At 65.4% G+C, this 14,069-nt stretch overlaps 1 protein-coding gene across 1 annotated transcript; it reads left to right on the top strand.

Annotated features, from left to right (window-relative positions):
• Nucleotides 1-3,814: 3,814 nt before the first annotated feature.
• TMEM161A (transmembrane protein 161A) lies at nucleotides 3,815-13,747 on the top strand. Its single transcript, XM_077788743.1, is given in 14 exon segments — nucleotides 3,815-3,890; nucleotides 5,096-5,268; nucleotides 5,270-5,398; nucleotides 6,195-6,298; nucleotides 6,773-6,853; nucleotides 6,957-7,054; nucleotides 7,912-8,068; nucleotides 8,537-8,688; nucleotides 9,157-9,217; nucleotides 9,428-9,571; nucleotides 10,306-10,419; nucleotides 11,024-11,198; nucleotides 12,385-12,481; nucleotides 13,141-13,747. Coding segments are annotated over 14 exon segments (1,818 nt in total). The 3' UTR covers nucleotides 13,398-13,747.
• Nucleotides 13,748-14,069: the final 322 nt, after the last annotated feature.

Raw genomic sequence — 14,069 nt, 5'->3', positions numbered from 1 at the left:
CCCCATCCTGGATTTCTTTATTTGAATCCCAAATCCTGAACAGAATGGGGGAAAAAAAACCCAAAAACCCCAAAAAAACCCCAAATCTGTCATTTCAATGCTCTTCTGCTCTTTAATAAAGGGAAATTCTCATTTTTCTTCTGCTCCACCAGGAGCTGGAAAACCTCGTGGCTTTGGCAATTCCTGGGATTTCCAAATTTTGGGATCGTGGCTTTTGGGGTTTTTTGGTTTTTGGGTTTTTTTGGGTTTTTTTCACCCCTGGATGTTCCTGTTTTGGGGGAAATGGGATGGGAGGATGAGCAGAATTTGGGGACATCTGTGTCCCTCTATGTCCATGGGAGAATCCTTCCCAAAATCCCTTTTTTGTGCCCAAAATCCCGTTTTTTGTACCCAAAACGGGGATTTGTGGCTGAGCTCCCGCGGATTCTCCATCAAGGAAATTCCCTCTGCGCATCCCAAATTTCTCTAATTATTGATAATTTTTTTTTTTGCGATTTTTTTTTTTTTGCGATTTTTTTTTTTTTTTTTTTTTTTTTTTTGATTCTTGGAAAGTTCGGGAATTTGGGGAATTTTGGGCTTCTTGGAAACCCAAAATTCCAGGGTTGGGCTCCAGGCGTTCCCAAAGCTGGGGAGGAAGGGATGAAGGGCGGGATGGAGCCGCCGCCTCCTCCTCCTCCTCCTCCTCCTCCTCCTCCTCCTCCTCGTTTCCCGTCTCCCCCAATCCGGGAAGAGCTGGAATTCATCCCTATGGAAATTTATGCAAATGAATTCCCGCCTGGACACTCAAACTGTTCCCAGCCTGGCGAGGAGGGGGCAGGGACCCCCGGGAACCCAAATTCCCCCAAATTCCCCCCAGATCCTGCCCAAATTCCCCCCAAATTTCCTCCAAATTCCCCCAAATCCGGCTCTGGGTCCCTGATTTTCCCCCGGGGCTCTTTTGGGGAGCCGGGAGGTTCCAGTGGCTCCCCTGAGCCCTGGGAAATAGGAACGGGAAAAGATGGATCTGTTTAATTTGGGAAGAGATTAATCTGTTTAATTTGGGAAAAGCTGGATCTGTTTAATTTGGGAAGAGATTCATCTGTTTAATTTGGGAAAAGCTGGATCTGTTTAATTTGGGAGAGATTAATCTGTTTAATTTGGGAAAAGCTGGATCTGTTTCATTTGGATCTGTTCAATTTGGATCTGTTTGTTTTAATTTGGGAAAAGCTGGATCTGTTTAATTTGGGAAGAGATTCACCTGTTTAAATTGGCTCTGTTTAATTTGGATCTGTTTGTTTTAATTTGGATCGGATTAATCTGGGGAAATCTCGATCTGTTTCAGGGCAACGCTAACCAATAAACCAAGGATTCCAGGGTAGGAAAACCAGGATTTTGCATTTCTGGAAATGCTCGTGGAGTGTGGACATTCCTGGGGACGGCAAGTGACATTGGGTGTGTCCATCCCATCCCATCCCATCCCATCCCATCCCATCCCATCCCATCCCATCCCATCCCATCCCATCCCATCCCATCCCATCCCATTATCCCATCCCATCCCATCCCATCCCATCCCATCCCATCCCTGTCCCCGCTGTCCCCTTGTCCCCAAGAGACCCCGGCCCAAGGATTGCGCCTGGTCAGGAATTCCTGGGATCGGGTGGGAAGTGCCACTGTCACCTGTCCCAGAGTGCCACTGTCACCTGTCCCCTTTCCTGTTTGGGTGGCACACGTTGGGGACAGGTTGGGGACAGGTTTGGGACAGGTGGCACACATTGGGGACAGGTTGGGGACAGGTTGGGGACAGGCTGGGGACAGGTTTGGGACAGGTAGGACAGGCTGGGGACAGGGGGGACACATTGGGGACAGGTTGGGGACAGGCTGGGGACAGGTTGGGGACAGGTTTGGGACAGGTTGGGGACAGGTGGCACACATTGGGGACAGGTTTGGGACAGGTAGGACAGGCTGGGGACAGGGGGGACACATTGGGGACAGGTTGGGGACAGGTTGGGGACAGGTGGGACAGGCTGGGGACAGGTTGGGGACAGGTTGGGGACAGGTGGGACAGGCTGGGGACAGGTTGGGGACAGGTTTGGGACAGGTAGGACAGGTTGGGGACAGGTGGGACAGGTTGGAGATGGGGGGACACATTGGGGACAGGCTGGGGACAGGTTTGGGACAGGTGGGACAGGTTTGGGACAGGTTGGGGACAGGTTTGGGACAGGCTGGGGACAGGCTGGGGACAGGCTGGGGACAGGTAGGATAGGTTGGGGACAGGTGGCACACATTGGGGACAGGTTTGGGACAGGTGGCACACATTGGGGACAGGCTGGGGACAGGTTGGGGACAGGTTTGGGACAGGTTGGGGACAGGTGGCACACATTGGGGACAGGTTTGGGACAGGTGGCACACATTGGGGACAGGTTGGGGACAGGCTGGGGACAGGTGGGACAGGTTTGGGACAGGTTGGGGACAGGCTGGGGACAGGTGGGACAGGTTTGGGACAGGTTTGGGACAGGTAGGACAGGTTGGGGACAGGGGGCACACATTGGGGATGGGTTGGGGACAGGGCCAGGTTGCTCCAGCCCCAACAGGTCCCCGCCGAGCCTCATCCCAGCCCCACAATTCCCGTTTTTTTCCATCTTTTAACCAAATTTCAAGGCAAAGCCCCAGCCCCAGCAGGACCCGGGCAGAGTTTGGTGACTCCAGCTCTGTCCCCTCCGCAGGGGACAGCTCCAAAATGCCACCAGACCTCTCTGGGTGACAAAGAGCCGTGACAAACCTCAGCAGGGACATCCCCGAAATCCCCAATCCCTCTCACCTCCAAATATCGAGCTACACATTAAATCAGGGATGGGAAAAAATATTTAAAAAATAAACCCCGCGATCGATACAATCGATAAAAGGAGGGAAAGGCGAGGCGGCCGGGGGGAAGCGTGGCAGTTTGTTATGCTAACCGAGGGGGGCTGCGAGGGGGGACGAGTCGGAGAGGTCTGAAGAGCAAGGAGTTCACAGGCCCTCTGCTTTTGTCATGCTAAAAGTGCAACCCACCAAATATACACAGGCAGCTGCTCGATGGAGCGTGAAATACGAGCGATTTCTGCGGCCCCGGGTAATGCGATGCAGCCCCGGGACAATGCCCGCCCGCCGCCTTTGTGCGCCACGGGAAACTTCGATTTTCATTTGATTTTTTTTTTTTTTTCCCCTCTTTTAGGGACTGGGATGGGGGGAACGACGAGCGGCCGGCCAAAGGGACGGAGGTGCGAAGTTCCATCCCCCCGGGGCCGGTGGAGCGCGGCTCGGCCCGGCTGAAGCGGGGATGTGGCCGCCGGGAGGATTTTGGGGACGTTGCGGGGACGATCGGGGCCCGCGAACCGGCGGAGTCCCGCGGCGGCCGCGCCTTTGCTGATGCTAATGGGCGGCGGTGGAAAATCGGCCCTCAAAGCCGCCTTTGTGTCCCGCGGGGCCGGGGGTGCTCCGAGCATCCAGCTCATCCATCTTCCACCCCCCCAAAGCTCGCCGTTCGCCGGGAGCGGCGCCCGGGGGGCTCCGGGGCTCCCGGGGCTCCGCGCTCCTCCCGTCATGTCAAAACTGGGGGGATTTGGGGTTTTTTTTGGGGGGTTTGGGGGGCTCAGGGCATGCAGGCGGCGGAGATGATGGAGCAGGCGGCGTCCCTGGACGCTGGCAGCCGGGATTGGGTCATTTTGGGGGAATTTGGGGGATTTTGGCAGCGCGGTCCACGGGCGGAGGGGATGGTGTGGGGGGAACGGCGGGGGCTGCCCAGGGGAGGGGTTTTGGGGTGTCACCCCCCAAAGGAGGGTCCCCGAGCCCTCGGGGGATGCTCCGGGCACGGGAGGAGGCGACATCTGGTGGGAAGCGCATCCCGTCGCCAGGGAGATCGATACCCATGATCGGTATCCATGATCAATAACCATGATCGATACCCATGATCGATATCCATGATCGATATCCGTGGCAACCCCCGGGAGCGGCGGCGCGCCTGGACCGGGGCAGTGCCGAGCCCCGGGGGCACCGGGATGGGCCAGGACGGGCCGGGATTACCGTGGGGTCCCACCGGGACAGGGGTCCTGGCACTGGGATTTGGGTCCTGGCACTGGGATGGGGATCCTGGCATTGGGATGGGGATCCTGGCACTGGGATTTGGGTCCTGGCACTGGGATTTGGGTCCTGGCACTGGGATTTGGGTCCTGGCACTGGGATTTGGGTCCTGGCACTGGGATGGGGGTCCTGGCACTGGGATTTGGGTCCTGGCACTGGGATTTGGGTCCTGGCATTGGGATGGGGATCCTGGCACTGGGATGGGGGTCCTGGCACTGGGATGGGGATCCTGGCATTGGGATGGGGCTCCTGGCACTGGGATTTGGGTCCTGGTACTGGGATTTGGGTCCTGGCACTGGGATGGGGGTCCTGGCACTGGGATTTGGGTCCTGGCACTGGGATGGGGATCCTGGCACTGGGATGGGGGTCCTGGCACTGGGATTTGGGTCCTGGCACTGGGATGGGGGTCCTGGCACTGGGATGGGGATCCTGGCATTGGGATGGGGCTCCTGGCACTGGGATTTGGGTCCTGGTACTGGGATTTGGGTCCTGGCACTGGGATGGGGGTCCTGGCACTGGGATTTGGGTCCTGGCACTGGGATGGGGATCCTGGCACTGGGATGGGGGTCCTGGCACTGGGATTTGGGTCCTGGCACTGGGATGGGGGTCCTGGCACTGGGATGGGGATCCTGGCATTGGGATGGGGCTCCTGGCACTGGGATTTGGGTCCTGGCACTGGGATGGGGGTCCTGGCACTGGGATTTGGGTCCTGGCACTGGGATGGGGGTCCTGGCACTGGGATGGGGGTCCTGGCACTGGGATTTGGGTCCTGGCACTGGGATGGGGGTCCTGGCACTGGGATGGGGGTCCTGGCACTGGGATTTGGGTCCTGGCACTGGGATGGGGATCCTGGCACTGGGATGGGGGTCCTGGCACTGGGATTTGGTTTTATTCCTCATTCTGCCGCTCTGCTTTGGTTGGTAATAAATTAAATTAATTCAATTAAAGTCGAGTCTGGTTTGTGTGGGCCGGCTTGCGTGGGTCCCTGGCGTTCGCCCAGGGTCAGCGCAGGGCGGGGCTGAGGGCGGGCCCGCGGGTGCGATTGATCAATTCCCGATATCGGCGATCGATGCCCGCGCGGCGCTGCGGGCTGGCGCCGCCGGGACTCGAACCCGCGGCCCCGCCGCTCCCGCCGGGCCGCGCCCGCGGAACCGCGCGCCGCGCACGGCCCGCCCCCCTCCCACTGCCACCCTGTCATTGGTAGATAGCCTGCCAATCAAAAGGAACACGGCCGTGGATTGGTCGATGAGAGGGGCGTGCCCGTGGGGGCGTGGCTTCCTGCGGGCGCCTTTGCGCTGACCCGGCATGGTGGGAGCGAGCGGGGGACCGGGGGGACGGGGGAACGGGGGGACCGGGGGGAGCGGGGAGACCGGGGGAACGGGGAGACCGGGGGAATGGGGGGACAGGGGAGACCGGGGGGAGCGGCGGGAGCGGGGAGACCGGGGGAATGGGGGGACAGGGGAGACCGGGGGAACGGGGAGACCGGGGGAACGGGGAGACCGGGGGGACCGGGGGAACGGGGAGACCGGGAGGGACCGGGGGGAGCGGCGGGAGCGGGGAGACGGGGGGACCGGGGGGACGGGGAGACCGGGGGAGCCGGGGGAGCGGGGGGAGCGGGGAGACCGGGGGGACCGGGGGAACGGGGAGACCGGGAGGGACCGGGGGGAGCGGGGGAACGGGGAGACCGGGGGGAGCGGGGGAACGGGGGAACGGGGAGACCGGGAGGGACCGGGACGAGCGGGGGGACCGGGAGGACCGGGGGGACTGGGGAGACCGGGGAGACCGGGGAAGCGGGGGGACCGGGGGATCGGGAGGACCGGGAGGGACCGGGGAGACCAGGGGCACCGGGGGGACCGGGAGGACCGGGAGGGACCGGGGGTTCTGAGTGGCGGATTCATGGCCAGGCTGCCCGGGGGTCCCGGGCTGGCCATGGGCCGGGGTCACTGCAGTGCCATCGGCGGGACAGTCCTACCGGGGGTCCCCGGGCTCGGTCCTGCCGGGGGTCCCTGCCCGGGAGTTTCCCATCGGGGGTGCCCCAGCCCCGTGCCCCCAGCCCCGGTGCCCCCGGTGACCCCAATGTCCCCCCGGTGCCGGTGCAGGCGGTGATGGGGGTGCAGGTGGTGGTCACCCTGCTGGCCGCCAGCCTGATGCAGAAGCTGGCACCGCACTGCTCCTTCGCCCGCTGGCTGCTCTGCAACGGCAGGTACGGCCCGGGGCACCCCGGGGACCCCGGGGACACCCTGGGGACACCCTGGGGACACCCTGGCACCCTGGGGACACCCTGGGGACACACTGGGGACACCCTGGGGACACCCTGGGAACACCCTGGGGATACCCTGGGGACACTCTGGGGACACCCTGGGCACCCTGGACACGCTGGGGACACCCTGGGGACACCCTGGGGACACCCTGGGGACCCTGGGGACACCCTGGGCACCCTGGGGGCGCCCTGGAGACACCCTGGGCACCCTGGGAACACCCTGGGGTCACCTTGGGGACACCCTGGGAACACCCTGGGGTCACCTTGGGGACACCCTGGGCACCCTGGGCACCCTGGGGGCACCCTGGGGTTACCCTGGGGGCACTCTGGGCACCCTGGGGACACTCTGGGGACACCCTGGGGACACCCTGGACACCCTGGGGGCACCCTGGGGACGCCACCCCGCTGTCCCCACAGCCTGTACCGCTACAAGCACCCTACGGACGAGGAGCTGTGCGCCCTGGCCGGGAAGCAGCGCCCCAGGAGCAGGAGGGACAGGTCAGCGTCACCCCAGGGTGCTGGGGGGGGAAATGTCGGGGTCGGGGTCACCCCAGGGTGCTGGGGGGGTGACGCAGCGTCAGCACCCCCGGCTGTCCCGCAGGAGGCACGGAGGGGTGGCAGAGGACCGAGGGCTGTGGGTGCCCTGCGACATCGACCTGCAGCTGGACACCAGCCCCATCACGGCCGTGGACGCGCTGGGTACTGCCCGCCCTGAGCCCCCCTGTGCCCACCCTGTGCCCACCCTGTGCCCCCTGAGCCCAACATGTGCCCGCCCTGTGCTCGCCCTGTGCCCACCCTGTGCCCACCCTGAGCCCCCCTGAGCCCAACCTGAACCCACCCTGTGCCCAACCTGTGCCCACCCTGTGCCCACCCTGAGCCCCCCTGAGCCCAACCTGTGCCCGCCCTGTGCTCGCCCTGTGCCCCCCTGAGACCACCTGGGAGCAGGGAGTGACCCCTGGGAGTGACTCCTGGGAGTGGGGAGTGACCCCTGGGAGTGACCCCTGGGAGTGGGGAGTGACCCCTGGGTGCAGGGAGTGACCCCTGGGAGCGGGGAGTGACCCCTGGGAGTGGGGAGTGACCCCTGGGAGCAGGGAGTGACCCCTGGGTGCAGGGAGTGACCCCTGGGTGCAGGGAGTGACCCCTGGGAGCAGGGAGTGACCCCTGGGTGCAGGGAGTGACCCCTGGGAGCAGGGAGTGACCCCTGGGAGCAGGGAGTGACCCCTGGGTGCAGGGAGTGACCCCTGGGAGCGGGGAGTGACCCCTGGGAGTGGGGAGTGACCCCTGGGAGCAGGGAGTGACCCCTGCGAGTGGGGAGTGACCCCTGGGAGTGACCCCTGGGAGTGAGGAGTGACCCCTGGGAGTGACCCCTGGGAGTGACCCCTGGGGAACCCGCATGGTGTCCCCAGCACGGTGTCCCCACAGATGTCCCCCCGGGATGTCCCCACTGCTGTCCCCCCAGGATGTCCCCCCGGGATGTCCCCCCGAGGTGTCCCCACGGGTGTCCCCCCGGGATGTCCCCCCGGGGTGTCCCCCCTCGGTGACGTGTCCCCCCGCAGTGCTGCGCCATTTCCTGGACTACCAGTGGTTCGTGGATTTCTCCGTCTACGCCGGCGCCGTCTACGTCTTCAGCGAGGGCTACTTCTGCCTGGCCAGCCCCGCCAGGGAGACCCACCTGGGCGTGCTCTGGTGCCTGCTCACCCTCCTCTTCTGCCTGTACCCTGCCTGTGGGTGCCAGGCTGGAGGGGGAGCCCCCCGCCCTTGCTTCGCCTCCCAGCTGGGGCGCAAATCTGAATTTCAGGGGTCGTTTGTGATGAATCTCACAGAGGAGGGGCTGGTGGGTTCATGGTGATGTTTGGGGGTGAGCAGAGGGGTCAGATCTGAATTTCAGGGGTTGTTTTTGATGAATCCTGCAGAGGAGGAGGAGGTGATGTTTGGGGGTGAGCAGAGGGGTCAGATCTGAATTTCAGGGGTCATTTCTGACCATTCCCACAGAGGAGGAGAGGATGGGTTCATGGTGATTTTTTGGGGTGAGCAGAGGGGTCAGATCTGAATTTCAGGGGTCGTTTCTGACCAGTCCCACAGAGGAGGAGGGGGTGGTGCTGGGCTCACGGTGACAGCGGGGGTCTCGGCGGGGCCGGGGTCCCCCGGTGTCCCCGCTTTCCTTGACAGCCTCGCACCCAGCAAGGTTTTCCTGACGCTGCTGCGGCACTATTTCCGCTCCGAGGAGGGCGGCGAGCGCTCCGTGTGCCTCAGCGCCGCCCTCGTCTTCCTCCTCCTCGCCATGCTGGCCCTGCTGGTCCGTGAGGAGTACCTGGAGTTCGGCCTGGAGGCCGGTGGGTGACGGGCACGGGGGGGACGGGGTGCTGGGGGCACCCAGGGGTCACTCCCTGCACCCAGGGGTCCCTCCTCACTCCCAGGGGTCACTCCCAGGGGTCACTCCCTGTACCCAGGGGTCACTCGCTGCACCCAGGGGTCACTCCTCACTCCCAGGGGTCACTCCCTGCACCCAGGGGTCACTCCCTGCACCCAGGGGTCCCTCCCAGGGGTCACTCGCTGCACCCAGGGGTCACTCCCCACTCTCGGGTCACTCCCAGGGGTCACTCCCTGCACCCAGGGGTCACTCCCAGGGGTCACTCCCTGCACCCAGGGGTCACTCCCTGCTCCTAGGGGTCTCTCACCACTCCCAGGGGTCACTCCCCACTCACTGGTCACTCACCGGTCACTCACCAGTCACTCCCTGGTCACTCCCTGGTCACTCCCTGGTCACTGGTCACTCACGGTCACTCACGGTCACTCCGCAGGGCTGGCCGGAGTCTCTGCGAGCCTGGAGCCCATCCTGAAGCCGCGGGGCTGGGAGTGGACGTGAGTGGGTGTGGGGGGTCCCGGCCCGTTCTGAGGCCGTTTTTGGGAGGTTTGGGGGTCCCGGCCCGTTCTGGGGCCGTTTTTGGGAGGTTTGGGGCTCCCGGCCCGTTCTGGGGCCGTTTTTGGGAGGTTTGGGGCTCCCAGCCCGTTCTGGGGCCGTTTTTGGGAGGTTGGGGACAGCCAAGCCCGGCCCTGTCCCCATGTCCCCAGGCTGCCGCTGGCCTCGCTGGCCTTCAAACTGGGGCTGGTGGCCCTGAGCTCCTTCCTGGGCACCTGCCTGACCTTCCCGGGGCTGCGCCTGGCACAGACACACCTGGACGCGCTCAGCATGGCCCGGGACCGGCCCCTGACACAGTCAGTGACACCTGGGACAGGGGGACACCTGGGGGGACACCTGGGGGGACACCTGGCACACCTGGGACAGTGGGGGACACCTGGGGGGACACCTGGGCACACCTGGACACACCTGGACACGCTCAGCATAGCCTGGGACCTGCCCCTGACACAGTCAGTGACACCTGGGACAGTGGGGACACCTGGGGGGACACCTGGGGGGACACCTGGCACAGCTGGGACTGGGGGGACACCTGGGGGGACACCTGGGGGGACACCTGGGCACACCTGGGGACAGTGGGGGACACCTGGGGAGGGAGGGAGTGCTCGGTGCTGGAACCCCCCGGCTCTGGGGGAGGTTTGGGGTGGGAGGGGAGGGGGCCGTGGGGTCCCCATGGGTCCCTGTGGGTCTGTGGGGTGCCCGTGGGTCCCTGTGGGTGCCACCCCCGCAGGGCCCTGCTGCACCTGGGGTCTCTGTGGGGTCCCCATGGGTCCCTGTGGGTCTGTGGGGTCCCCGTGGGGTCCCCGTGGGTGCCCGTGGGTCCCTGTGGGTGCCACCCCCGCAGGGCCCTGCTGCACCTGGGGTCTCTGTGGGGTCCCTGTGGGTCTGTGGGGTCCCCGTGGGTGCCCGTGGGTCCCTGTGGGTGCCAGCCCTGCAGGGCCCTGCTGCACCTGGGGTCTCTGTGGGGTCTCTGTGGAGTCCCTGTGGGGTCCCCGTGGGTGCCCGTGGGTCCCTGTGGGTGCCACCCCCGCAGGGCCCTGCTGCACCTGGGGTTCCTGGCTCCCGTGCTGGTGGTGCTGCTGTGGGTGCGGCCGCTGGGCCGGGACCTCCTGCGCCAGGCCCCGCTGGGCCGGCAGCCGGGCCAGATGTGAGTGCACAGCTGGGGACCCTGTGACCCCCGTGACCCCTGTGACCCGTGACCCCTGTGGCAGCGTCCCCACAGTCACCCCGAGTGACACTCAGTGTCCCCTGTGAATCAGGGTCCTGTCCCCAGCCTGTCCCCAGCCCCGTGTCCTGTGTCACCTGTGGATTGGGGTTCTATCTCCAGCCCCATGTCCCTGTCCCAGCCCCCTGTCCCCATCCCGTGTCCCCATCCCCGTATCCCTGTCCCTATCCCTGTCCCTGTCCCCATGTCCCTGTCCCCATCCCGTGTCCCCATCCCCATCCCTGTCCCATCCCTGTCCCCATCCCCATCCCTGTCCCCATCCCTGTCCATCCCCGTCCCCATCCCTGTCCCATCCCTGTTCCCATCCCTGTCCCATCCCTGTCCATCCCCGTCCCCATCCCCATCCCTGTCCCATCCCTGTCCATCCCCTGTCCCATCCCTGTCCCCATCCCCATCCCTGTCCCATCCCTGTCCTGTCCCTGTCCATCCCCTGTCCCATCCCTGTCCCATCCCTGTCCCATCCCTGTCCCATCCCTGTCCCATCCCTGTCCCCATCCCCATCCCTGTCCCGTCCCTGTCCCCGCAGGCTCTCGGACTCTGCCTTCGACACGCTGCGGCTCTGGGCCGTGGTGTGGCTGTCGCTGCTGCGGCTGCTGGGGACGCGCCTCCACCTGCAGGCGTACCTGGGGCTGGCGCAGCGCTGGGCGCGCCGCCTGCGCCGGGAGGCGGGCCGGCTCCGGGCCCGGGACCTGCAGCAGCGGGTCCGGGAACGGGATGGGAACGGGATGGGGACGGGACAGGAACGGGATGGGAACGGGATGGGAACAGGAATGGGAACGGGACAGGGCCGGCTCCAGGCCCGGGACCTGCAGCAGCGGGTCCGGGAACGGGAACGGGACAGGAACGGGATGGGAACGGGATGGGAACGGGATGGGAATGGGATGGGAACGGGATGGGAACAGGATGGGAACGGGATGGGAACGGGACAGGGCCGGCTCCAGGCCCGGGACCTGCAGCAGCGGGTCCGGGACGGGAACGGGACAGGAACGGGATGGGAACGGGATGGGAACGGGATGGGAATGGGATGGGAATGGGATGGGAACGGGACAGGGCCGGCTCCGGGCCCGGGACCTGCAGCAGCGGGTCCGGGACGGGAACGGGACGGGAACGGGACGGGAACGGGAACGGGACAGGGCTGGCTCCGGGCCCGGGACCTGCAGCAGCGGGTCCGGGACGGGAACGGGATGGGAACGGGATGGGAACGGGACAGGAACGGGATGGGAACGGGACAGGAACGGGATGGGAACGGGATGGGAACAGGAATGGGAACGGGACAGGGCCCGGGACCTGCAGCAGCGGGTCCGGGACGGGAACGGGACGGGAACGGGATGGGAACGGGATGGGAACGGGAATGGGAACGGGATGGGAACGGGATGGGAACGGGACAGGGCCGGCTCCGGGCCCGGGACCTGCAGCAGCGGGTCCGGGACAGGAACGGGACGGGAACGGGATGGGAACGGGACAGGAACGGGATGGGAACGGGACAGGGCCGGCTCCGGGCCCGGGACCTGCAGCAGCGGGTCCGGGATGGGAACGGGATGGGAACGGGACAGGAACGGGATGGGAACGGGATGGGAACGGGACAGGGCCGGCTCCGGGCCCGGGACCTGCAGCAGCGGGTCCGGGAACGGGATGGGAACGGGAGCGGGAACGGGACTGGGACAGGGACCGGCACCGGGATGGGATGGGGATTGGGACCGGGAACGGGAACGGGACTGGGACCGGGACCAGGACTGGGACTGGGATTGGGGTCAGGACTGGGGTCGGGATTAGCACTGGGGTTGGGAGCAGGACCGGGATCGGGATTGGGGTTGGGGTTGGGGCGTGGCTGCCGGCATTCCCACTGAGAACTCCGGAATTCCCGCTGAGCATTCCCAGCTCCCGCAGATCGCCAGGATTTACTGCTACGTGTCCGTGGTGAGCCTGCAGTACCTGGGGCCCGTGATCCTCACGCTGCACTGCGCCCTGCTGCTCAAGACGCTGGGTGAGGAGGGGTCTGGGGGCTTTGGGGTGGCCTGGGGGAGCTCAGGAGGTCACTGCTACCCCAACTGTCCCCAGCGGTCACAGCCCCCAGCTCGGGCTGTCCCACAGTTCTGTCCCGTGGTTCTGTTCTGCTTTGCAGTGGGGACAAACTCGGTGCTGTGTCCCACAGGGACCCCCAGAGCTGTCCCCTGCCCCACAGAGACCCCCAGAGCTGTCCCCTGTGTCCCACAGGGACCCCCAGAGCTGTCCCTTGTCCCACAGACACCCCCAGACCTGTCCCCTGTCCCACAGACACCCCCAGACCTGTCCCCTGTCCCACATGGACCCCCAGAGCTGTCCCCTGTGTCCCACAGAGACCCCCAGAGCTGTCCCCCATGTCCCACAGAGACCCCCGAGCTGTCCCATAGACACCCCCAGACCTGTCCCCTGTGTCCCACAGACACCCCCAGACCTGTCCCCCATGTCCCACAGGGACCCCCAGACCTGTCCCCTGTCCCACATGGACCCCCAGAGCTGTCCCACAGGGACCCCCAGACTTGTCCCCTGCCCCACAGAGACCCCCGAGCTGTCCCACAGGGACCCCCAGACCTGTCCCCTGCCCCACAGGGACCCCCGAGCTGTCCCACACGGACCCCCCGAGCTGTCCCCCGTGTCCCGCAGGCCACCACTCCTGGGGGCTGTACCCCGAGTCCCCCGCCGTGTCCCCGGCAGCGCCGGTGGCCCCACCGCGCCCCGGGGGCGACACGGACGGGGACGTGCAGGTGGTGGTGCAGGAGATCTCGGGGGTCCTGGGCTGCATCTTCACCCCCCTCTTCTTCCGAGGACTCTTCTCCTTCCTCACCTGGTGGGTGGCCGCCTGCCAGGTGGTCACCAGCCTCTTCGGCCTCTACTTCCACCAGTACCTGGCAGCGTCCTGACTGGGAGGGACTGGGAGGGACTGGGAGGGACTGGGTGCTGCCGGTCCCTCGCTGCTGCCTTGTCTGCTTGTCCCACTTTGAGGACGCACACGGGCACAGGGGTGCCACCAGGACGGGTTTTGTGTCACCGCTGTGCCTGTCCCTCGTGGGGACACTCCGGGGCTGCCTTTTCCTGGAGGGCAGCGGCTCCTGGCGAGCTGGGGACACGGTGGGGACCTCCGGGAGCGGCCAGCAGAGGTTTCGGGGTGTTCCCAGCTGAGCCGGAGGGGTTTTGGAGGGGGTTTTTGGAGGGTCTCTGCACCCTGCCGTCACCCCCCATGCTGCTGTTTCACAATAAACAAGTGACACCAGTGTCGTCCTCACCCCAAAGCTGCTCTGGGTGTCCCCAAACCCCCGTCCCGGGGCAGGAGCAGACCTGTCCCTGTCCCTGGGTCACCGGGGCAGTGGGGACAGGGCGGGGGTCCCTGTGACCGGGCTGGCCCACGGGTGGGTGCTGCTGCAGCCGCGTGAAACAGGATTAGCAGGTCTGGGCTGGCGGCAGAAAGGGCCGGGGGCTCTGATCCTGTTTGATTGCCTTGTAATGGTCTTAATTCCCTCTGCCGAGGGCCGGGAGCGGCGCTGGGCCGGGGTTAACTGGGCTAATCCAGCTCCTCCTCCTCCTCCTCCTCCTCC

The sequence above is a fragment of the Lonchura striata genome, chromosome 28 (genome assembly GCF_046129695.1).
Source record: "Lonchura striata isolate bLonStr1 chromosome 28, bLonStr1.mat, whole genome shotgun sequence".
Classification (NCBI taxonomy): domain Eukaryota; kingdom Metazoa; phylum Chordata; class Aves; order Passeriformes; family Estrildidae; genus Lonchura; species Lonchura striata.
Note: the sequence above shows the minus strand (reverse complement) of the source record. Positions and strands in the feature narration are given on the sequence as shown.